The sequence below is a fragment of the Capricornis sumatraensis genome, chromosome 3 (genome assembly GCF_032405125.1).
Source record: "Capricornis sumatraensis isolate serow.1 chromosome 3, serow.2, whole genome shotgun sequence".
Classification (NCBI taxonomy): Eukaryota; Metazoa; Chordata; class Mammalia; order Artiodactyla; family Bovidae; genus Capricornis; species Capricornis sumatraensis.
In genome coordinates this window covers 15,910,991-15,933,923 of record NC_091071.1, presented here as the reverse complement: position 1 = coordinate 15,933,923, position 22,933 = coordinate 15,910,991, and the positions used below count along the sequence as shown (strand labels likewise).

The 22,933-nt window shown below is 54.7% G+C and overlaps 3 protein-coding genes across 6 annotated transcripts; all 3 read left to right on the top strand.

Annotated features, from left to right (window-relative positions):
- Positions 1 to 4,691: 4,691 nt before the first annotated feature.
- MAPK3 (mitogen-activated protein kinase 3) lies at positions 4,692 to 11,401 on the top strand. The gene is made up of 9 exons (XM_068967069.1): positions 4,692 to 4,864; positions 5,892 to 6,074; positions 7,907 to 8,096; positions 8,259 to 8,375; positions 8,637 to 8,751; positions 9,362 to 9,493; positions 9,676 to 9,785; positions 9,877 to 10,030; positions 10,819 to 11,401. The coding sequence occupies exons 1-8, from the start codon at positions 4,692 to 4,694 to the stop codon at positions 9,997 to 9,999; spliced, it is 1,143 nt and encodes a 380-aa protein (XP_068823170.1). The 3' UTR covers positions 10,000 to 10,030; positions 10,819 to 11,401.
- A 216-nt stretch (positions 11,402 to 11,617) lies between these two features.
- GDPD3 (glycerophosphodiester phosphodiesterase domain containing 3) lies at positions 11,618 to 17,496 on the top strand. Of its 4 annotated transcripts, XM_068967072.1 has the most exons (10): positions 11,618 to 12,357; positions 12,635 to 12,677; positions 12,908 to 13,043; positions 13,132 to 13,177; positions 13,337 to 13,455; positions 13,538 to 13,627; positions 13,932 to 14,065; positions 15,385 to 15,444; positions 15,551 to 15,602; positions 17,359 to 17,496. In XM_068967072.1, exons 1-10 carry the CDS (start codon positions 12,219 to 12,221, stop codon positions 17,494 to 17,496), a joined length of 957 nt encoding a protein of 318 aa, XP_068823173.1. In that variant the 5' UTR covers positions 11,618 to 12,218. The 4 variants fall into 4 exon arrangements, with proteins under 4 accessions (XP_068823173.1, XP_068823171.1, XP_068823172.1 ...); XM_068967070.1 differs by lacking the exon at positions 17,359 to 17,496 and having other exon boundaries at positions 13,132 to 13,455; positions 15,551 to 16,768; XM_068967071.1 differs by lacking the exons at positions 15,551 to 15,602; positions 17,359 to 17,496 and having other exon boundaries at positions 13,132 to 13,455; positions 14,955 to 15,389.
- Positions 17,497 to 18,858: 1,362 nt separating this feature from the next.
- YPEL3 (yippee like 3) lies at positions 18,859 to 22,146 on the top strand. Its single transcript, XM_068968205.1, has 5 exons — positions 18,859 to 18,975; positions 19,643 to 19,825; positions 19,932 to 19,975; positions 20,190 to 20,298; positions 21,710 to 22,146. Exons 2-5 carry the CDS (start codon positions 19,709 to 19,711, stop codon positions 21,797 to 21,799), a joined length of 360 nt encoding a protein of 119 aa, XP_068824306.1. The 5' UTR covers positions 18,859 to 18,975; positions 19,643 to 19,708; the 3' UTR covers positions 21,800 to 22,146.
- Positions 22,147 to 22,933: the final 787 nt, after the last annotated feature.

The following is a 22,933-nucleotide window of genomic DNA, read 5'->3' as shown; positions in this document are numbered from 1 at the left end:
ATGCTGGGCAAGATTGAGGACAGGAGGAGAAGGGGGCGACAGAGGATGAGATGGTTAGACAGCATCACCAACTCAATGGAAATGCATCTGAACAAACTCTGGGAGACAGTGGAGGACAGAGAAGCCTGGCATGCAAAGAGTCGGACACGACTTAGCTACTGAACAACAAGCAGCCTGGCCCTAAGGTACTCAGCATGTGTTGAAATAATATAACCGAAACTTCTGCAGTTAATAGGAGTATACCGCATCTCTCCGCAGTTCTGGAAAGTGAATTCACAGAGGCAGAAAGAGAAGGGAACTTGCAGCCCCCGCACTTCTAATTACAGTGTTCTATCACTTCACAAATGAATCTCTGACAAACTGTGATAAGTCTCATGAAAGAAAAAGGACACCAGGAGGGAGGCATATGAACGGTGTATATTTTAGATTAGAGGTTCAGGGAGAAGCTCTGTGTGGAAGAGAATAAAATATTGGACCAATACAAAGGAACCAATACTCCTTTGTACTCCCACTGGTCAGGCTACATATAGAAAATGGTATTCTATTTTAGGTGCTGCCTTTTTAACAGGAACACAGTCTACCCTGAGCTCATACAGAAAAGCACATCCCAGCTGACGAGGTGTGGAGGCCATTCCAGAAATACTCAATTCTCTCTTTTAACAAATATTTATTGAATGCAAAACACCTCTTGGTACTGGAGAGGGTTGAAAAGTAAAGACACTAACATTCACAGATGTCAAGAAATTTTACCATCTAGTAGGAAGAGCAAGACGAGCCCATAAATAAATATCATACACATTTGCTCTAAGACATAAGAGCTGCAGATGCAGCATGTATAGCAGGAGCGTACCAGGAAACACTTCATAAAAGGGTGGTGTTTGAACTAATCCTGGAAATGGAAAGGAGTCCTCTTTTTTCTTTTTTTTTGGCTAAATTACCATCCACAGGGTCTCAAAGAGTCGGACACAACTGAAGTGACTTCATGAACACACGCAATTTCTAATACATGAAGAAGTGCTACAAGAAAATTAGTGTGAGGTTTCTTGGATTTAAAAAAAGAGATTAGTACTTAAATCTTAATAAATTATTCACTGTGTTGTGATGCCTATTTCTAAACATTTCCTCCCTTCTCAGTTTGTGCTGCAGAGCTGAGTTAGTTGAAATGGGACTGTTCATTTGTGTTCTTGTTACTCTGGGCAAATTACCAACTGGCCTCTCCTGTGACCTTCACATCACAGAGATGAGAGCTGGTTTAAGACTTAGTCTAGGGACTTTCCTGGCGGTCCAGTGGTTAACACTCTGTGCTTCCAATGCAGGTGGCACAGGTTTGATCCCTGGCTGGAGAACTAAGATCCCACGTGCCGCACTACCAGAAAATAAAGTAAGACTTGGTCTGGCTAGATCCAGAGCTACAGCAGCCATTAGAAAAACTTTAACAATGCGGTGAGCTGGAGAAAATGATTCTAAAGCTCCTTCCAACTCCACAGTTCAGTGAGCTGCTGCTTTTTTTTTTTTTTCCTGTTAAATGTTTATAGTATCTACTTCTAGAAGGACGGTCAGAGATAAAGTACATAATAGTGCCTGGCACAGGCTTCCCTGGTGGTCCAATGGCTAAGAATCCCCTTGCAATGCAGGGGACAGGAGTTCGATCCCTGGTCCCGGAAGATCCTACATGCTGTGGAGCAACTAAGCTTGTGTGCCACAAGTATTGGGCTCTCGTGCTCTAGAGCCTGTGCTATGCAACAGGACAAGCCACCGCAATGAGAAGCCCCTGTACCCCAAGTAGAGAAAAGCCCTCAGGTAGCAGCAGAGATCCAGCGCAGCCAAAAAAAAATTAATTAAAAAAACAAGTGCCTGGCACCCGGAACTTCCTGATGGTCCAATGGGTAGGACTCAGTGCTTTCACTGCAGGAGCCCAGGTTTGATCCCTAGTCAGGGAACTAACATCTTGCAAGCTGCCGAGAACAGCCCAAAAATGGGGGAAAAGTACAATACTGACGTCTCCAACTATTAAAAAGTGTCTAGCACGGAATAGTGGTTCAGTGTCTATTAGTTGAGTACGAATCTATGGAATAGACTGAGAAATCCCAATACAATCTCCAAGAAAGTACCAACCTCGGCCACTAGAGGGCAATCTCAGTCACACGGCTCGAAAGGAGACTCAGATACCACTGAGGTGGCAGGCACCCCTCCGGATACACCAGCCTTTCCCATGCCGGGAAACTCACTCCTACTCAGGAAACCTGGCTCCATGCTGAACTCCATGGTGTTTTCTCTGAGTCACTATATTCTCCTGTAGTTGCAAAATGATCTGGCAAAAGTCCCTGAAAGGCTTTTTGCTGCTTACTGAGTAACATCCAAACTCCTTGCCAGAATCAGAGGCCTTCCTCAATGTGGCCCCAACCTACCTCTCCAGCCTAAACTCCCCTTAACCCTTCGTAGTGCAGACATACTGGACACTTCATGCTCCTGCCTCCGTGCCATGGTTCACCCTGCTCCTTCTTCTTGAAGCCTTTGCTCTATCCTGACCTTCTGAAACTCTGCTTCTTTTTAGCGATGCAATGCTACCTGCTCGGTTATCCCCTCCTCACTTCTGTAGAGCAGCAGTCCCCAATCTCTTTGGGACCAGGGACCAGTTCCATGGAAGACAGTTCTTCCATGAACCAAGGGTAGGGAATGGTTTCATGATAATTCTCATAAGGAATGTGCAACCTAGATTCCTTGCATGCATAGGTCATAGTAAGGTTCACGCTCCAATCAGAATCTAATGTTACCCCTGGTGTGACAGGAGGTGGAGCTCAGGGAGTAACGTGAGCCATGGGGAGTCGCTGGAAATACAAATGAAGCTTTGCTCCTTGCTAGCCTGCCACTCACTCCTGCTGCGCAACCCGATTCCTAACAGTGGCAGGAGATCCCTAGAGTGATCTTACCCACCCCTGAGCATACCCTACATATTACACCCATCCATTCTGGATTACAGTGATTTCTGTTTGTGCATCTTCAGTGGAAGAGAACTCCATAAGTAGAAAGGCTAGTCGGGTAATGTGCCCAGGATAACATGACAAGTGGCCTAAATGGGATTCTAATCCAGGCAACCTGATTCCAGAGAGCTCTTGCTCTTAACTACTAATTCACACTATCCAGTAATCTTTTATCAGCCCTAGTTCCTAGCTCAGAGCTTTGCACACAGTGCCAGTCAATAGCTTATCAAATGAATAACACCACCAACAAAAAAAAACCCATTGATCTAATTAGCACATCTTGAACCTTCACTGACTTGTGGGTTACTGGGAACTAGCAACTCTCAGTGTTATTAATCTGAATTAGAATGCCTGACCATAGATCTAATTATGAGCAATTTCAGAATCATAATTTCTGTTCCATTTTGTCTCTTGATCTTTAATGCATACAAGGACATACTCCCAGCTTCCAAGGAAGACAAAAACAACGTGATTACTTCCTGAAGCCTAGGAGATGTGTTTTGTGAAGCTCCCAGCTCACATCTTCACTGTGAAGTGGAGACGGACTGGATGGTCTCTTCAGTTTTACCAGTCTGGGAGACAGAATGCAATTAAAAAGAACCTCTGCCTGTGTGTCAGAAGATACATGTTAGTCTCAGCTCCTCAACTCTCAGATTTCCCATTCTGTAAAACTTTGATTCACCTATTCCAAAATTTTTGAGTGTCTACGTTTGACTGTAGGGATGCGGGTGGGTGGGGGCTACAGCAATGAACAAGACAGACATGGCCGCCTGCTCATCCAGCTCAGAAAACCAGATGAAACCTACACTGTGGGGTGGTTCTAATGAAGAAATTGAAGTGGACCAAATGCTGTGTAAACTATAAAGTCTAGCACAGGAGCAAAAGATGATGATCTCGGTTCCAATTTTTGTCAAATCCAAGGACAACAAAAATGTTAGCTATCCTGCTGTTTCTGAGTAAAGCATGAGAGTGTATTTTTCACCAAACCCAGTCCACGTAGCCCTCACCTCTTCCCTACGCCTCCATGTAAAGTTAGGCTGGGATTATCTGCCCTCAGGATACACGCACTGCCAGGTTGCTGAGGTCCGGTCCCTAGCTCACTTTGACAGGTCTCCATCCGAAAACCATTAGGCAGGGAGTCAAGATGCCTGGGCTTTCCAGCAATCAAGTTACCTTGCCCAGTCACCTTCAGTTTCCACATCTGTGAAAGAGGCCCCATGTGTGAGGAAGCCACCTGTCACGGCTACTATGAAACAAGCATCATATCACTCAGCATCGGGCCTGGCTCCAGGAGGTTCCACCTCGAGCCTCGGGCCACTCCTCGGGCCGAGTGGGCACAGCGGGGCCACGTGGCCCGGTCAGGGTCCCAGCTCCAGGTGGCTCTGGGTGAGGTCACCGGGACGCCCTACTGGTCAGCATTCGGTAGGGGGGTGTTGGGGGGGGAGGGTCTGGACAGTCTCGAGACTGCCTTGGGGAGCTTCTACGTTGACTGGAGCAGACGACGCCGACAGGTGCCAGGGACCACAGCCCCAGCGGCGGGAAGACGGCGCGCGCGCGCGCGCGGCGGGGAGAGTCACGTGACGCCGCGGGGGCGGGCGGGGGCGGGGCCTGGCGCGCGCGGCTCCGCGGGTGAGAGGGCGGGCGGGAAGGGGCGGGGCCTCGGGCGGGGCCGCCGGGGGGAGGCGGGCGGGCGGGAGGGGAGGAGTGGAGATGGCGGCGGCGGCGGCGGCTCAGGGGGGCGGGGGCGGGGAGCCCCGGGGAACTGATGGGGTCGGCCCGGGGGTCCCGGGGGAGGTGGAGATAGTAAAGGGGCAGCCGTTCGACGTGGGCCCGCGCTACACGCAGCTGCAGTACATCGGCGAGGGCGCGTACGGCATGGTCAGGTGAGGGGCGTTCTGGGGGAGGGGGCGTCTCTGGGGAGGGGGCGGAGAGGGGTGCTGAGAGCTCTCTGGGCCTTGCGGACTCTGAGCATCCTGAAGAAGCTGGGGCTTCAGGAGGCTGGGGAGCGTCCCAGGCAGAGGGCCTTTGAGTGCTTTCTGGGGGAGGGGGTCACTGCGTAAGGTCTCAGGAGAGGAGGTTTGGGAGCTTTGAACTGACTATTCAATAATGAAGGGTAGGGCATCTGAGTGTATGTGGGGGAGCTCTGGGGACCTTGGGGACCCCATAATCACGGGATGAGGAGAAGAGAATTAGTCTTCTTGGGGAGGTGATATCCTTAGTGAAGAAGGAGAGAGGGTCCCCTCACTGGGGAGAGGATGCCCTGGATCACCCCCCAGTGAGGCGTGCCAAGGAGTTTGGGAAAAAAGAGCAAAGCTCAGGGCTGGGTGGGGTGGGGTGGGGCTTTGGGCCTGGGGCCAGGGACCCAGTGAGCCATGAGGGGTCCAGGAACACCTTCCTGCAACTTTTAGGAGGGGTCTGTGAGTTCTCCTATCCACACTGGGTGCTCTGGGCCTTTGTTCATCTGGACATAGCTCTGCTGCCCAGGAACCTCCCCCTGACACCCGCCCCGGCCCTGCCTCTCCCTTCTCTCCAGTCCCTCCTCCGACTCCCTCCTTCTCACTGTATTTGCCTCATTGTCCAGTCCTCCACATCTCCCACCCCTTGGACCCATCTTGGCTTGAGTGAGCCCATCGTGGGAAGGGGAGGATGAGGGGTCAGGGCAGCTCGAATGGAAAGGGTTGAGGAGAGGGGAAGTCAGTGAGCGGTCAGTCTCTTCCTCTGTTTGTGAAGTCACCGAAGGGCTGGCTGGCTGGTCCCCAGCTTTCTCCCTGGAGATCCCAGGCCTTCACAGCAGGAAGGAACCAGCATTGTTTATGACTGGCCAGAGCCCTCTCCTGCTCCCTCCCCGCCCTGCCAAGGCCTGGGTGGGGCCACCGGGCCTGGACACCAACATCTCTCTGGCCCTCTCAGCTCAGCTTACGACCATGTGCGCAAGACTCGAGTGGCCATCAAGAAGATCAGCCCCTTTGAGCATCAGACCTACTGCCAGCGCACGTTGCGAGAGATTCAGATTCTGCTGCGCTTCCGCCATGAGAACGTCATTGGCATCCGAGACATTCTGCGAGCACCCACCCTGGAAGCCATGAGGGATGTGTATCCTTCACCTGGGCCAGACGGCTGGCCAGGCCCAGCCTCAGAGCCGGGCTGGGAGAACAGGGGCTTGTTTTCTCTTCCCTTCTTCCCAACCTCCCTCCAAACAAACCCAGTAAAGGAAACTTTCCAGCGGTCAAGAGGCCACAGTGTAAGAAGGCAGAGAGGCCTCAGATGAATCCTGGCCTGCTGCGGCCAGGCAGTGTGGCCTTGGGCAAGTCTGTTCTCTCGATCTTGGCTTCGTAGGGGGCTGGGCAAGATGAGCCCTGTGGAAGCTTTGTCCTCTGACATCGGCAATTCTGAGGAGATCCAGCCTCTGCCCACAGTCGGCTCTTTTGTTTAACTGATGGCAGTTCTTGTTTCTCTGGGTCCTCAGACTGGCAGGAAGGCAGGCGGGAAGAACACTGCCCTGTTTTGAGGGCCTACTGTGAGTCTGGTGCAGCTCAAGCCGAGTGCTTTGACATTTCTTACTCTAACTCCCAACTGCCCTAGGAGATGGGTCTCAGCAGCTCCATTTCAAAGATGAGGAAACTGAGGCTCAGAAAACTGAAATAAAATCAAGTGCTTCTGTGGCTGCCTCTTCCCCTCCCCCAGACGAGAACCTGTCCCCTCTCTGGGACTTCCTGCTCAGAGTCCCACCCCAGTCACCTGTGGACTCGTACCTTGCCCAGGGAGGAACAGACCTGCCTTTGTGGCCCCCCCGACCCACACACACACATTGCTTTCCTAGTTTGTGGGTCCACTTCCTGCCTGGCTCTGTTAGGAGCTTTTACACCCATCACCTCTCCCCTGCCCCACCCACCCCCACATCCCAGTCCTTCCCCCAAGAGTGGTGATCTGTACTGCACTGTTTGCAGCCCCCACCACAAACTGTGGGCAGGAAACTTCCACACTCACCCTCAGCTTGTCGTGTGACCTTAACCAAGTCACTGCAGCATGCCGGGCCTCTTCATCTTTAAATTAGCAGGGTTGGTCCAGGTGTTCTCGGAAGGCCCTTTTGAGGCTGACTCTGAAAGACAGCCATAACTGAGTCTTCCAGAAACAACCCACATGACGTTTATTTGTTTGTTTATGTTTAATTCTTTTTTTATCTTAGAGTATAAAAGGACATTTACTCCTCTGTCTTCGGGTGTAGGGCCAAGCCCCCGGAGTAGGAGCGTGCCGCTGGGAAGTTTCTCCTCATTCGTCTTGCACAAACCATCCCCATAAGGCAGGCATTTATTTTTAAGCAAACATTTATTGCCTGCCAGATGGTGTTCATACATAATCTCATTTAACCTTCTCAACAGCCATGTGGCTCAGTCTTTTATAACAGCAATACTAGTTCACATTTGCCGAACATTTACAACATGCCAGGCACCAAGCTGGCTGCACTGCCTGGGTCATCTCTCAACTAATCTTTACCACCACTCTCTAAAAAGGATTTTTTTTCCGCTTTACAGATGAGGAAGAGAGGCGCAGACAGGGCTTGAGTTCCTAAAGTGAATGAATGAACAGTGCAGGAATGATTGACACTGGCAGGTGAACTCCAGAGTTACTGCTCTTAGCTGGCACGTTCTCCTGCTTCCCAGTTTATTATCCCCATTTTCTCAATAGGGAGACTGAGGCTACAGAACTGAGACGCTTTGCTCAGGGTCACCAGCTGCGATCCAGCAGAGGCCTTGAGTTCGCCTGCTAAGTGTGGGCCTTGCCCAGCTCATGATATGAGCTGGCAGATCTGTTGAGTCCCAGGGGCATCAGCTGGAGGGATGTGAAACCTGGTCAGCAGAGTCTGTTCTTCTTAACCAACTGCCTCCCACTGCCCCCACCTGGGGGGCCTCTGGCACCCACCTCAGCTACATCGTGCAGGACCTGATGGAGACAGACCTGTACAAATTGCTCAAAAGCCAGCAGCTGAGCAACGACCACGTATGCTACTTCCTGTACCAGATCCTGCGGGGCCTGAAGTATATCCACTCCGCCAACGTGCTCCACCGGGATTTAAAGCCCTCCAACCTGCTCATCAACACCACCTGCGACCTTAAGGTCTGAGGGTTGCGTGCCTGTCTCCTTCTGCCCCTGGGGTCTCAGGCTTCAGGGTGACCAGTAGTCCCCTTCCTGCCATGGGTAGGAGAGACATGGGCGATAGGATTGGTTGGGCCCAGGAGGCCTTGAGCACTGAGCTCAGCAGCCTGGTTTGCATTCTAGATCTGTGATTTCGGTCTTGCCCGGATTGCTGATCCCGAGCACGACCACACTGGCTTCTTGACGGAATACGTGGCCACACGCTGGTACCGGGCCCCAGAGATCATGCTTAACTCCAAGGTAGGGGGCCCACCCACCCGTGAAGGGAAGAGACCGGATCCCAGAAAGCCCTGGAGCCACCTCTGAGTCCAGCACTGACCCTCATGATGCAGGAAGTGTCCCTTCTGGGCCTTGTCACATTATTCTGGTCCTTGGGCTATGGAAAGAAACTGAGGATTCACTCCCCAGGCCTCTGCCCTCTGCCTCCCTGGCTGGTGTTGACCCTAGGGTCAGGGGTGCCGGCTTGGCCCAGGAGTCCACCACTTTTCTCCTCCTCCCCAGGGCTACACCAAGTCCATCGACATCTGGTCTGTGGGCTGCATTCTGGCTGAGATGCTCTCCAACCGGCCCATCTTCCCCGGCAAGCACTACCTGGACCAGCTCAACCACATTCTGGGTAGGGGGTATTGGCCAGCTGAGTGGGAGGGAAACTTGCTTACTGGAGGTGAGATTTCTTTAGGGTCAAAGTTCCCAGGTGGCTCAGAAGGTAAAGAGTGTGCCTGCAGTGCAGGAGACCTGGGACCCATCCCTGGGTCAGGAAGATCCTCTGGAAAAGGAAATGGCAACCCAAATGGTATTCTTGCCTGGAAAATCCCATGGACGGAGGAGCCTGGCAGGCTCTATATATTCCATGGGATCGCAAAGAGTTGGACACAACTGAGCGACTTCATTTCAGGGTCAGTGAGTCCACAGGAGTCAGGTCAAGGGGACCACCATGTGTGGTCCAGGAGCCCCTGCAGGATTCACAGTGTTTCACTGAGTTACAGATACTGTCCCCATTGGATAGATGGAAAAAGCAAGGCTCCATACACCCCACACTTAGGAAGTGCTCAGACCAGGATTTGAACCTGGGGCTGCCCGATCCAGACCCCCTGCTCTTCACCCCCATAGTATTGGCTGGGAGATAATGGTTGGCCTGGAGCAGGCTGGCGGAAGGCTCTTATTCTTGGCTCCTTCTGTTCCCGGAAGGGAGAGATTGCTCACCAAGTCACCTGCCCTACCGACAGGTATTCTGGGCTCCCCATCCCAGGAGGACCTGAACTGTATCATCAACATGAAAGCCCGAAACTACCTGCAGTCTCTGCCCTCCAAGACCAAGGTGGCCTGGGCCAAGCTTTTTCCTAAGTCAGACCCCAAAGGTGAGAGAGACTTGGGAACTTGTATAATAAAAACTGGGTGTAGAGGAAGGTACAAGAGCCCAGCGGCTTTCTGGGACACAGAGGCCTCTGGACCAACAAGCCTCTGAACGCAGAGAAGCCAAGTAGTGCTTCCGAGAGTTTCTGTGACCTTCCCTTTGACCTCTGACCCCTGCACTTCCTAGCTCTTGACCTGCTGGACCGGATGTTGACCTTTAACCCCAACAAACGGATCACAGTGGAAGAAGCGCTGGCTCACCCCTACCTGGAGCAGTACTATGACCCAACGGATGAGGTGGGCCAGCCACTAGTGGCAGGGCTGACAGGTGGACGGGGGTCTTCCCTCGGTCCCTGCCCTGAGCCACCCCACTTCTTTGCCACCCCAGCCAGTGGCCGAGGAACCTTTCACCTTCGACATGGAGCTGGATGATCTACCCAAGGAACGACTGAAGGAGCTCATCTTCCAGGAGACAGCCCGCTTCCAGCCTGGGGTGCTGGAGGCCTCCTAACCTGGCTGGCTGCCTCTGCTCCTGGGGCCTGGTGAGTGCCTCCCCCACCCCTGCACAGATTCACCCTGCGACGAGAATGCCCAACATGCCTCCATACGGTCACAAGCCTGCTCACATCCACGAGCCACGTGTTTGGTGGCAACAGAAGGGCTAGAGCCTGCCTTGGCCACAGACCTGTGGTCCCCAGCTCCGTATGTCTCCCCCATGTCAACATCTTGCAGACTCCAGCCCCAGGAGGGCCCCCCTCATCCACCTGAGGAAACGGAGCCAGGGTTTGGCTCCCCCAGGGGAGGCAGAGAGGCAGGGGGAGCAGTAATTGCTTTGGGAGGAGCCAGCAGCACCCAGCCTGACCCACATGCCAGGCTTTTTCTCACCTGGTGTCCAGGTCAGCAGTTCACACACCTTCGGGAACCTGGCTGGGGCTACACCCACACTGCTGTGTGGCCCTCCTCTCATTTCCTGTCTGTCTTTGGCCAGCTGTAGCCTGATAACAGTAAGGCAGACACACCCGGGTTCAAAGCCCGGCTCTGCTACTTCATAAGGGCTGTGTGATATTGTGCAAGACACCTCACCTTGCCGCGCCTCAGTCTCCTGGAGACAGCCTGATAATGAGAGGAAATTCCTGCAAGACTTGTATCAATTCACTTAGTTCCGATAGCAGTACCTTGAAATGGGTATTAATATTACCCGCACTGACAGATAAGGAAAGCCAGCTGCATGCCACCCAGCCGCAAGGTGATAGGAGGGAAGTGAGGGTGGGGCTCAGGCAGGTCAGCCACCGGCGCTGATGGTTCCTTTCCTGCCTACCTTTTTGTCTAGGCCCTGCCTCCTGCCTGCCCCTCCCCTGCTGGACTGTTAGAAAATGGACCGTGTACCCAGCCCAGACCCCCCCCCCGACAGCCCAGGTTGGGGTGGAGGGCGGGCCTGGCCACCTCCCTTCGCTTCGCTCAGGCGTCCTGCCTCAGGCAGGCCAACACGCCCTTCCTTTCCTCCTCCTGCCCACCTCCCCGCCCCCCGCCCAGGACCTGAGGGGCTCAGGTGGCCCCAAAGCAAATTCCCCTCTGCTGCTCTGCCTCTGTCTGCCCAGCTCTCCCAGTCTCTGATAGTTCTGGAATCCAAGGGCTCTGGTTGCCCCGGACCGACTGAGGGGCGGTGGGGGAGGGGCGAGGAGGACATGAGTTGGGACTCAGGGTCAGCCCTGCCCCTCGCCTCGTTAAAACCCCACCCTGTTTTCCCTGAAGGAACATTCCTAAGGCTCAAGGGCTAGTATCCCTGAGGAGCGGGGCCCCAGGTCTCAACCCCTCCCCTACAAAGCTGCCACATCTAACATCCCTGCTGCTTCCGTGTGTGGGTGAACAGAAGTGGAGGTGGGGGCCTGTGGAGCGCCCAGGGCCCCCGCCCACCCCTGTGCCTGTATCTAATATATAAATATAGAGATGTGTCTATGGATGGCCCTGGCTCTCTCTCTGTTCGCCGACGCCCTGACCCTCACCCTTGCTGCCCTGAGCGCTGACTCTCCAGCCCGATGCTTTACCCGGCATGGTGGCCTTCAGCTCCCCTGCTGGCCAGGGTTGAGGATGGGAGTGGGATCTAGACTCCTGGCCAGAGTGGGGTCTTGTTGTTCAGTCACTAATTCGTGTCCAGCTCCTTGCGACCTCATGGACTACAGCCTGCCAGGCTCCTCTGTCTTCCACTCTCTTGCAGAGTTTGCTCCAATTCATGTCTGTTGAGTCGGGGTCAGTTCCCCCTTATTCATTGTCTTGTCCCCTCTGTGATGGCTTCCTGTCTAACTGGCTGGAGATGATTCTAGAGTGACTCAGGGACACCCTGCACACCCCCAGATTCTCTGGAAACGGCAAGGGGTGTATATATACTCTGGCAACAGGCACCAGTGGGAAGGTGGAGTGTGGTAGTGGGCCTGGCGGGGGGAGGGTTGACTTGATTTCCCTGGTGTAGCCACGGAGACAGGGAGGCTGGGCTGTGCGAAGGGCCTAGTGTGCGAGGCCCAGAGCTGCCTGGTCTCTTCTGGCTCTACCCCATCCCCAGCTCAGCCCTGCACTCTGGCCTCCAGCCAGCAGCAGGCTCAGCAGGTCCCTAGGGGTGTGGTGGCGGCCGGTGGTGGAGTCAGCCTACATCAGCCAGGCAGTCAGTGAAGCAGCACAGTCCACCGGGAAAAGCTGAGCTCCACGGCTGCCGGAGCCTGGAGAGGCGGCGTGGCCATGAGCCCTCTGCTCTACTACGCCCTGCCCGCCCTGGGCAGCTATGTCATGGTGTCCTTCTTCTTCCTGCGCCGACCTCGCCTGCTGCACACACCGTGGGTTCCAGCCTTCCGTCCCCGCCTGGGGGCCCACCGCGGAGGTGAGCTGGGCTGGGATAGGCACACGGTGGCCACTCCTGAGGATGGAGTGAGGACTGCGAGGCAGGTGGGCAGCAGAGAGGGCTAGGTCCCAAGGGCAGGATGTTAAAGGGAGGGCAGAGTTCAAGGTAGGCGGAGATAAGGATGGCAGGGCACGAGATTGAATAGGGAAAAAGGAGCCGTTCAACCTGTCCTGACTGGAAGTGATGAGGCAAGGGGCAGGGGGTGTGGGGGGAGGGAGGCCAGGCCCCAGGAACCCACGCCAGCTGCCCCATACAGGGTCTGGAGAGCGCCTGGAGAACACCATGGAGGCCATGGAGAAGTGAGTCCACCTGCCCAGCCATGCTGCTGGGTAAGGTTGTGCCAGCTGTGTGAGGCATGATGCTAAGGGGTGCCATCCACTTCCTGATCTGGGTGACTGGAGCCCCCGGGAGTTGCGCAGTGCACTGCCTGCACATGTGGCCAGACCTGATGTTCCCCTCAGCCTCCCCACCACCCTGCCATCTGGCTCATCCCTGTCCCCCAGCCACTTACTGACCTTCGCTCTCGTAGCTCCATGGCCCAGCGAGCGGACCTCCTGGAGCTCGATTGCCACCTGACTCGGGACGGCGTGGTGGTGGTGTCACACGACAAAAACCTGTTCCGCCAGACAGGTGTGAACAGGGACGTGGGCAGCCTGAACTTTGAGGTGGGCTTTGCCGCAGCCCCCCACTGTGCCCAGAGAACCAACCCCCCCTCCATGCCCCTCCTGGTGACTTGCTCCCTGCTCTCCCTAGGACCTGCCCCTCTTAAAGGAAGAGCTAGAGGTCTACTTCTCACCAGGCAAGAGCGTGGGCTGCGAGCGCTGGGCTGCGCCTACTGGAGTGGGGTCCCCGCCTCAACCTCCTGCCTCCTCTTCTCCTCTGGGACCCACCCCCTGCCCCTGGGCTCTCGTCCCCACCCCAGCAATTCTTCTCCCATCCTTCTCCCCACCACCCCCAGGCCACTTTGCACGCGGGGCCGACCGGCACATGCTGCGTCTGGAGGACTTGTTCCGGAGGTTCCCGCGGACGCCCATGAGTGTGGAAGTCAAAGAGCGAAATGAAGAGCTCATTCACAAGGTGGTGGTGCAGGCAGGGCTGGGTGCAGGCCCAGGGCTGGACGGAGGCCTGACTCCCCCTCCCCTCCCCGTCCTCCTCCCAGATAGCAGGCCTGGTGAGGCACTATGACCGCAACGAAATCACCATCTGGGCCTCGGAGAAGAGCTCCATCATGAAGAAATGCAAGGCTGCTGTGAGTCCCCATCCCTCTCTGCACCTCTGTGCCTCCCCAGGCAGCCTAGGCCAGGGGGGTCTGGGGGTGCTGGAGCAGCCCTGAGCAGAGTCTCCAGGGATAGGGCTGGGGGAGGCAGGGGAAGTGTGTGAGGAGAGTCATTCCAGAGGGGCAGGGCTTGGAACGCTGGGCCGAGATGTGGCTTTGCTCCTGCAGGTGGTAGGGTTTCCTGAATGTCAAAAATTGTTTCCCCCGCAGCCCAAGCCTCCTCTCTACTTCCCCTGGAGCAGATTGATCCCCCTCCTTACTTCCTCTTGCCTCCTAGAACCCTGAGATGCCCACCTCCTTCACACTGAGCCGAGGGTTCTGGGTGCTGCTGTTTTATTACCTGGGGCTGCTGCCCTTCATCTCCATCCCCGAGAAGTTCCTCATCTGCTTCCTGCCGACCATCATCAACAGGTACCTACTAGGTCCCCATCTATCTTCCAAATCCTCCCCCAGGCTTCTGGCCCCAGAAACCTAAAATTAACACATTGCTAATCAACTCTACTGTGATATAAAATTAAGTTTCAAAAAAAGAGAAATATCCCCCACCTCAAACCCGACTGTGCAGGGCCCCATGTAAAGCAGGAGATCCCAATATCCCCAGATCCCTGACTACCCTCAAGGATCACCCACAGGGGCTTTTGAAGATAATGGTTCTCACCAAGCATTCATGAATACCAACCCCTCCAAAAAACTTCTATGTAAATATGTGATAATGTGGATGGAGTTTTAGGACAAGGGTGCATTTATTCATCCATTCATCCAACAAATATCTTGAATGCCTACTCTGTTTCACGTGCACTTGCACTAGTAAATAAGACGAATGTGAGTGGGGTAGGGCCCTCCAGGAGCTTACAGTCTGCTTGGGGAGATAGTTATTAATTATAGCACCACTCTCTGATTCTCAAACAGAAAGGCATTTTCCTGCCTGGACATAAGGATTAACAAAGTAACAGCTGAACAAAGTAGCAGGAATTTGGATACTTTGCCAGCTCTCCCTCTGGGACCCTTCCTTTGCCTTCTGAGCCCTCTCTGTAGCTGTCCCAGTGTTTTCTACTCTCCTCTGTTGTCTTCAGGGAAGCTCCCAGCCAACCCCCCCACCCCCACCCCCCATCCCACAAAGAGATCATTTTACTGCAGAACTTGGTGTAGATCACGTTTTATCCAGGGTTTGCAAGGTGTTTCCACATCCTTTCGTTTATTTGAGCCTTACCTCTTACCACCCCCAGGAGATGCAGGAATCATGACCCCACAGGACCCATGGAGGATCTGAGGCTCAGAGAGGTTCTATAATTTGCCCAAGGTCACACAGCACACAGACCCTGCTCCGGAGCACTGTAACAGCCTCTAAAGTCAGAGTGGGGCAATCAGGGACCAATAGCTGACCTGCGAAGTGGTTGAAATTGGTCAGCCCTAACCATGAGGAACTCCAGACCGCCTATCCAGTTGGGGAATCTTGCTGGGTCGTGGCCCCAGCCCCACCATGGATGGGCTGTGTGACGTCAGGCAGGTCACTTTCGTTCTCTTAAGTGTCTGTTCTGTAAAACAGTGAGGGCAGAGGCATACCCTCAAAGCCACCGAGCAGTGGGTGACTTATTCCTCTGCGCAACCACAGAGGTCCTTCCAGAAGGAGTGGGGTGAGACTGCTCGAAGGGTCACTACCACCCCACCCCACCCCACCCCTGTGACAGAGAGAGACCCCAGGGGCTGACCACACCACCACTTCTCCACAGGACCTACTTCCCGTTTTCCCGCTCAGGGCTGAATCAACTGGCGGCCGTGGTTGCCAAATGGTGAGGTGGGCGAGAAGGCTGGGTGGGGTGTCCCCACAGAGACCCGTCACCGCCCTTCCACTTAGTCCCCTCTCATCATGACCTTTGTGACCCTGCTCCCCTCCAGGCTCATCATGAGGAAGAGTCTGATCCAACACCTGCAGCAGCGAGGGGTGCAGGTGAGCGAGTGGTTGTTCATAGCGTGGGCCTGCTGGCTCTGCTTCTGACTGGCTGGGTCACTTGGCAGGTCACTGAGTCTCGGTTTCTTCAACTGTAAAATGGGGATAATGATGTTTTAAACTCCTGTGGCTATGTAGGCGATACCTAGTAAGTGCTTGGTAAAGGCTAGTCATTGTGATGGTGATGGTGTATGGAACTGTCCTGATCCCTGATGAAAGGGGGCTGGGAAGAGACCAGGGGGTCCAGGGAAAGATCAGATCAGCCCACCCGATCCTGTCCCCGAGCATCAGCTCTGACCACGTAATTTAAGTAGCAAGCCTTGGTTGAGAACTGACTGTGTTCAGACCACAGGCACTGTGGTCCTGGGGAAGGAGCAGAGAGCGTACCATCAGGGGCAGGAGAGGAAAAGTAGGCATTACGGGGGCAGCCAGTGGGCAGAAAGGGGACAGAGTGCTGTCATCTGTGGGGCCAGAGAGGAGCTTCTAGAAGAAACAAGGAGCCGGCTCGCAGGGAGAGAAAGGGGAGAGTGTCTTGGCAGGAGGCTCAGTGTGTGGGAAGGTCAGGAGAAGCAAGAGGCCCGCAGAGGAACTGAGGGGTCCCACCTGCCTGCAGTCTGGAGAAAGTGGCAACAGGGACCTGGAGAAGGTAGCCCGGGAACCTCAGCGAAGAACTCAGACTTCAACCCAAAGGGAAGGGTTGTTTTTGAGGGCCGTAAGCAGGGGAGAGACCTGATTCAATGGAGCCTTGTCGAGTGAGGGTCACTCCAGCCAGCCACCACGTGGAGGAGGGATTGTGAGGGCCAGTGTGGAGGCAGTCACTGGGTAGCTGATGCTGCCACTGACGGGACTGGGACTTAGGTGGCAGCAGCAAGGATGGATGGAAGGGTTAAGTCACAGACAGGCCCAGACTCGGCCACTGATTGGATGTGGGGTAAGTGAGGCCTGGGGATGACATAGCTCTTTCAGATTAGGCTGCCTGCTCTGCCATCTTCACTGTGAGTCCGGACAGTTGGACTGTCACTCTGATTTGTCAAAATAAGAAACTGAGAGGTCCAGCCAGTGACTTAGCCCAGGCTACAGATACCGTCTCCACCTGCTTCAGGGCCCACAGGAGAGGACTCAGGAGGCAGGGAAGATACAATCTGAGCAGCAGCAGATAGGGGCAGGTTGGGAGATATGGGCAGGCTGGTAAATGTTCCACTACTAACTTGGGGATGTGGGGGGAGGGAAGCCTTGATTTGAACATTAGGTAATTTCCTTGCTGTATACACTCCCACCTTGGCGGATTTCAGGCTACCAACATGAATTCAGTGAACGGAGTTGGGAAGAGATATATCATCTGGTAGCATGATACATTATATAGCATTTCCATCTTATACATTTGATAGAAGTAGGTGACTTCCAGAACATGGAATCAAATGTAGTAATCAGGAAGTGATGAGTTTTGAGTGTTTATTACCTTTGTTTTGAATATAATTTATTGAATTGTAAGTTTATATAATACTTAATAATGACTGAGTTTAGACTTCCCTGGTGGTCCAGTGGTTGAGACTTGGCACTTCCACTGCAGGGGTGTGGGTTCAATCCCTGGTTAAGGAACTGGAGATGCCCCCACGCCCTGCCAAAAAAAAAGGAGGCTGTGTTTAATAACCAGTTTGCAAAATTCCTGAAAATGTAAGGATCAGCTCCAGCTTCTGGATACAAGGGGGAGTGCCCGGTAGTTGTTGGGAAACTTCAAGCTCCTCCCTCCCCCCAGGTGGTATTTTGGTGCCTTAATGAAGAGTCAGACTTCGAAGCAGCCTTCAACCTGGGGGCCACTGGTGTCATAACTGATTACCCAACAGCCCTGAGGTGCTACCTGGACAGCCGTGGACCACCTGCCCTAGCCTCCTAACCTAGAGGTTCCTCACCCTCTCCTCTGTTTCTCTTCCCCAATAAATATATTCTTCTCAGTCACGTTTTTGTGCTTGAGGGGACGGGGGTGGGGGTGGGTAGATTCTAGAAGACTACAAAGATGGCAGCTTGTGACGGAAGAGGCCAGCTGAGGGCCACAATCTGAGGCCCTCAACCACCCTGAGCCACTGGTTCCACGACATTCCAGTTTGAGAGTAATGCCACACCCTGTGCCAACCTGGCCTCCACTATACTCAGGAATGTCCCTTGCAAGGCCCCCTGCACCTTCAGAGCCACAGACAATGGGTCCATTCTCCTGAGGACATTAAGAGCCCCAAGCACACAGCAAAGGCCCTGACTTGCCCCAGCGAGCCTACCTCACCTGGTTTCAGAGGATGGGCATGGCTGCCCATCTGCTACCTTAGCCATTCCAGTGTTCCATTCCCAGGTCTCCCACTCCAGAAGCTTCTCCAATTCCTCCACCCCCTGGAGCCCTACTACCCTATTCATTTAATGAATCACATATTTCACAAAGATTATCAGCTATAAGCCAGACTGGGTACTGGGAACAGGGCAAGGAACAAGACAAGTCTAATATGGCAGACATGTTTAAACATTTTCATTTTAAACCCAGTTCGGAGGTGAGAAAGGGGAAGACAGCTAACCCAGCCTGATAACCCTGCAGGGCATCCGAGGAGGCTGCCTGGAAGAGGGGATGCACAACAGTAGGAATGGTCTTGTTCTGAGGCTCTGGCTCCCGGGGTTCTAACATGGATGGATACCTTTAGCTCTTCCCATCCGAGAGTCTGTCCCTAGCGCTATAGCAAGAACCATGGACCAAAGTGAGAATCTCAACTTCACCTCTTTATCAGCTGGATAAGCTTTGGAGAGCTGTTGGACCTCTGTGGACCTCAGCTCCCGGGGAAAATGGAAACAATAGCAGAAGCTACCTCCTCCGATTGCTGTGGGGTTTAAGGGAGTATGCATGAGCAGTGGGTAAACGTTTGCAGATAATTATGACTATTGTTTCCCGGGGCCGTGTGTCCACTCCAGACACCATCTTCTTCCTAATGCTAGGTCAGGTCAGGTATCTCAGATCCTCACCCCTTCGAGGGCCGCTGGAGGCCAGGTGGGCGACCAGGCCCGGGCCGTGGGGCAGGCCGGCTGGGTTTCGGGCCGCAGCCGCATTTCCGGGCCGGCCTGGGCCGGGAGCAGGGGGAAGGGCAGCCCAGGCCTGCGCTGGCCACTGTGTGACGCGCCCCCTCATTTGCATACTGCACGCCGATTGGTCACGGCGGCCGCCGGGACCAGAGGCCGGCCCCCTCCCCCTCCCGCCGCAGCGGCGGCAGCAGCTGGTCTCGGTGTAAACAAGTCGCGGCGGCTGCGAACCCGGGCCGGGGGGGACGGCGCCCACCAGGAGCGCCCCCCTCTCCCAGGCCAGGCCACCCCGGTGGACCGGACCCCCGCGCGCCCAGGCGAGGTGAGGACCGCATCGTCAGGGCTGCGCGTCGCCCCGCGCCCCCGCCCCGGCGGCGAGGACTGCCCCTTCCCTCGGCGCCCGCCCCCCACCCCTGCTCCCCAGGTGAGCCCCGGGGTCTCAGGTAAGGCTCCGCGATAGAGGTAAGATCCCCTTGGCATAGGCAAGGCCTCAGCGCCCCCGGGTAAGAGCCGCTCCCCTCCTAGATGACCCTCCACCCTCAGTGAGGCCTCCTGCCTTCTCCAGGTGAGGGATCCTCTCCCCAGGTGAACTCTCTGGACCTCAAGGGAAGTCGCCCCCAACCCCTGCAGTTCAGATGAGGTCGTAAGGACCAATACAATCCCCAACCCCTTGCAAGCTCCTCCTAAACGGAGAACTGACAGTCATCTATTCTGGAGCCCCTTCCTCCAGTTTCAATTGCTAGGTCAGCAGGGGTGAGGCCGAAAGCAGGTGGGTGACTCATTTGGGGCTCCTCCTAGCCTCAGTTTCCCCGTTGATGCAACTTGAGGCCTCCTCCGTGAGTCAAAACTGAGAGCTCTGGCCCCTGGAGAGGCTGCTGGCTCTGGGGAGAGAAGACAGCAGCCAAGTGTGACAGAGAGAGTCCCCGTGGCCCAGGGCGTGCCTGCATGTGTGTAGCCGGGGTCCTGACAGCCCACTCCGTCCCCTGCAGGCACTGGGCTCCCTCTGCTCCCCGTGGGCCGCTCCCCGCGTGGGGCCACTGCCCCCGGCCCCCGCCATGGTGCGGATTTCAAAGCCCAAGACGTTTCAGGCCTACCTGGATGATTGTCACCGGAGGTATAGCTGTGCCCACTGCCGCGCTCACCTGGCCAACCACGACGACCTCATCTCCAAGGTAACCGGGTCACAGCTGGGGCTGGAATGGGAGACTAGAGGGACTGCCTGGCAGCTCCCCACCAGTAGCCCTGACAGCCCTTCCCTCTCTCCCTCCCACTCTTTAGTCCTTCCAGGGCAGTCAGGGGCGAGCCTACCTCTTCAACTCTGTGTGAGTATCCACTCTCCCATCTTCTTTTCTCTGACCTCTGTTGTGAGTTGTGACCCCTGCCATCATACTGACACTCTCAAGAGTCTCCTGGTTTGGGTAGGAAGCTGTGCTTCCCCTTCTCTTGCGTGCTAAGGACAGATACAGTTGGATCCAAGCTAGAGGGGGGCTTTGTGATGGAAGGACCCTCCCTGGGACTGCTCCTGTGTCCCCACAGGGTGAACGTGGGCTGCGGGCCAGCCGAGGAGCGGGTGCTGCTGACAGGCCTCCATGCCGTCGCTGACATCCATTGTGAAAATTGCAAGACCACTTTGGGCTGGAAATATGTGAGTCAGTGACCTCTGACCTCAGGCTAGCCTTTGACCTGACCTCACATCACCTCCTCCTCACAAGCCGTCATCTGGTAATCTTTCAGGGTGTACAGGTCCAAATCACCCAAGTCAAACTTATCTTTTCACCCCTTGACAATGTTCTCTCCTCTCACATCCTACAAGGGCTTTTAAGGTTTTTCTCTTAACTCATCCTTCTCCTCGCAGCCACAAGCATTCCCATTTTTGAGATGAGGATATAATCAGAATGACTGTTTATTGAATACGTATGTGCCAGACACTGTTATATGCTTGGCATATCTTATCTCATTCACTCATTACAGCAATCCTGTAGGTAGTCTGTTATTATCTCCACTTTGTAGAAGAAGAAAGGAAGGCCCAGAGATGTTAGGTAACTTCCCCAAGGTCACACAGCTGGTAAGTAACAGAACAGGGATCAGAATCCTCATTTTTTCTCTCTCTCTTTTTTAAACTTCAAACCCTTGACCCCCAGCTTCCTATTGCCATTCAGAGGATCAGAGAAGCTGCCCAAAACCCAACAGCAACATAGAGTTTGGATCCATGAGCCTCCTTTTCCACTGCCCTCACTGCCACTGCGGTTGTTCAGTGTCTGATTTCACTATCCTCTCATTTCCTTATCGGTAGTGGAAGATAATGGGACCCCCCTGACACCCAGGGTTGTTATGGGGATCAGATTAGATGCAGCAAAAGGAGATGCTCTCGGGAAATTGCAAGGGACAGGAATCCTCGGGCATCTCCTGGGGCTGTAGTGCCTCTGGGAGGTGAACGCCCTAGGCAGAGACAGAACCCTGCCCTGAGTTAGTCCCTGGCCCTGCCACAGATTTGCTCTGTGTTCCTGGACAGGTGGTTTGCCCCCTCTGGACCTCTGTAAAATAAAGAAGTGGCCTAATCCAGAGGTCAAAAATTCAAGTGCTTGCAGGGCCAAGCAGATTCTGTGGATCTGCAAAAGGGGCAATGTAGGTCTCCAGAGGGGGACATTCTGGTCAAATGGAATGAGCATGGCCTTCCCCATGTTTTAGTATTTGAAAGCTATTTTTATTAAACTCTGTTGGTTGAACTAAATGCATAGGCCAAAATTGGTCCTGAGGCTACCAGTTTGTATTCCCTGGAACTTTTGAGAAGCTTCCATATCCTCTCTATTGGAGCCAACATTAGTATTAATACTTGAAAAGTACCTGTCACTCAGAGAGTTCTGTCTATCCCCTATTAGTGAGATACCTGGCCCTGCCATTTACCAGCTCTGTGTCTGTGGGGAGGTGGCTTGGTTTCTTGGGTGATAGTTTCCTCATAGGTAAAATGGGGCTCATCATATCCACTCTCCAACCCCTACCCTTTTGGTTAGGCCCTGCCCTACCTCCAAGTATAACAGCCTCTTCCCTCCTTTCAGGAACAGGCCTTCGAGAGCAGCCAGAAGTACAAAGAGGGGAAGTACATCATTGAACTCAACCACATGATCAAAGACAACGGCTGGGACTGACCCCTGCTCCTGACGCATGTGGCGCCAGCCCGGCCTGGCCGCCAGGGGGCGCCACTGGCTTCCCTTCACCCAAACGGAGCTCTGGACCCTCGAGGAAGGATCCAGCTCCTGTACATATATTTTATTGCATGCACTGTGACCTTGGGGGGAGATCGGAAGGTGGACAAAGTGGACGACACCCCCGCACCTCCCTGCGATCTGGCTGGCTTGGATCTCGTTTTTAAACCCCTTCCTACCCCGCCTGCCCTCTAGATATGGCCTGTGTGCTGCTCTCTTGGCCCCAGTGCACCATCTGCCCCGTGACGTTCTCCTCCCATCGGGCCCCTCTTACCCCACGCGTGTCTGCTCCCCTTGTTCTGTAGCGTTTGTACATAATAAAACAATGGAGTGGAGACAGCCCCAGGCTCATGTGAAATCCGGGAAGGGGGTACTCAGATGCGAATTCCTGCCTCTATAGACCTGTTCCCCTTTGAGTCCCCGAGGCATGGGGTAGGCACGGCGGCAAAGCTGGGAGCCTTCGCTCCTGAGACTCAGCTGTCTTCTCTAGCACCCGCGGCAGATCTCACTGCCGGCAGAGATCCCGGAGCCCTTTCTAGCTCGTTAGGCCTTGACCTCAGCTGATCGGCATCTTCTCAGCCTAAGCGTTTTGACGCCGCCTAGGGGCAGCTCTCCTGGAAGGCAACGGCGAGGAGGGTTTCACCGCCCACCTCGTCTCAACTACAGCTTCCAGCGGCCCCAGCGGCATCCGCCTGTCCCCTTCGCGCCGAACGTCGGCGCTAGGCCTGCTGGGAAGTGTAGTTCCGAGGGTTCCCCAACGCGGGACCTTCTGGGAAACCCGGGCGTCAGCGGTCAGAGACCGTCGAGCTGTGAACGTCTCTAAACTTTTGAGACTTGGCCGAGGCTGGAGGTTTTAGAGAATGGGAGCTGGGAAGGACTCCAGCGTTCAGGCCTCGGCTGCTGACTCCTCGGGGTCCCCAGTGCCCCGCGTATCAATAAGCTTAGGCCGCGTCCCTCCAGCCCTGCTCCTTCCCTCCAGTCATGCTTCCTCCCTCCAAGTCTCGTCCTCCAAGTGAAGGGGGGGGGGGGTCACCTGCCAGAAAAGTCTGGGGCGCCAAGGTCTGCCCCAGGATTCCA

What these genes read in the sequence shown, in the direction of transcription:
- MAPK3 (XM_068967069.1), top strand. Translation starts at nt 4,692, where the DNA reads ATGGCGGCGGCGGCGGCGGCTCAGGGGGGCGGGGGCGGGGAGCCCCGG. An exon ending in CTGGAAGCCATGAGGGATGT is followed by an intron (nt 6,075 to 7,906) that starts GTATCCTTCACC and finishes CACCCACCTCAG; the next exon opens with CTACATCGTGCAGGACCTGA. An exon ending in TCCTAAGTCAGACCCCAAAG is followed by an intron (nt 9,494 to 9,675) that starts GTGAGAGAGACT and finishes TGCACTTCCTAG; the next exon opens with CTCTTGACCTGCTGGACCGG.
- GDPD3 (XM_068967070.1), top strand. Translation starts at nt 12,219, where the DNA reads ATGAGCCCTCTGCTCTACTACGCCCTGCCCGCCCTGGGCAGCTATGTC. An exon ending in TGAAGAAATGCAAGGCTGCT is followed by an intron (nt 13,628 to 13,931) that starts GTGAGTCCCCAT and finishes CTTGCCTCCTAG; the next exon opens with AACCCTGAGATGCCCACCTC. An exon ending in GCGGCCGTGGTTGCCAAATG is followed by an intron (nt 15,445 to 15,550) that starts GTGAGGTGGGCG and finishes GCTCCCCTCCAG; the next exon opens with GCTCATCATGAGGAAGAGTC.
- YPEL3 (XM_068968205.1), top strand. Translation starts at nt 19,709, where the DNA reads ATGGTGCGGATTTCAAAGCCCAAGACGTTTCAGGCCTACCTGGATGAT. An exon ending in ACGACGACCTCATCTCCAAG is followed by an intron (nt 19,826 to 19,931) that starts GTAACCGGGTCA and finishes CCCACTCTTTAG; the next exon opens with TCCTTCCAGGGCAGTCAGGG. An exon ending in CCACTTTGGGCTGGAAATAT is followed by an intron (nt 20,299 to 21,709) that starts GTGAGTCAGTGA and finishes CCCTCCTTTCAG; the next exon opens with GAACAGGCCTTCGAGAGCAG.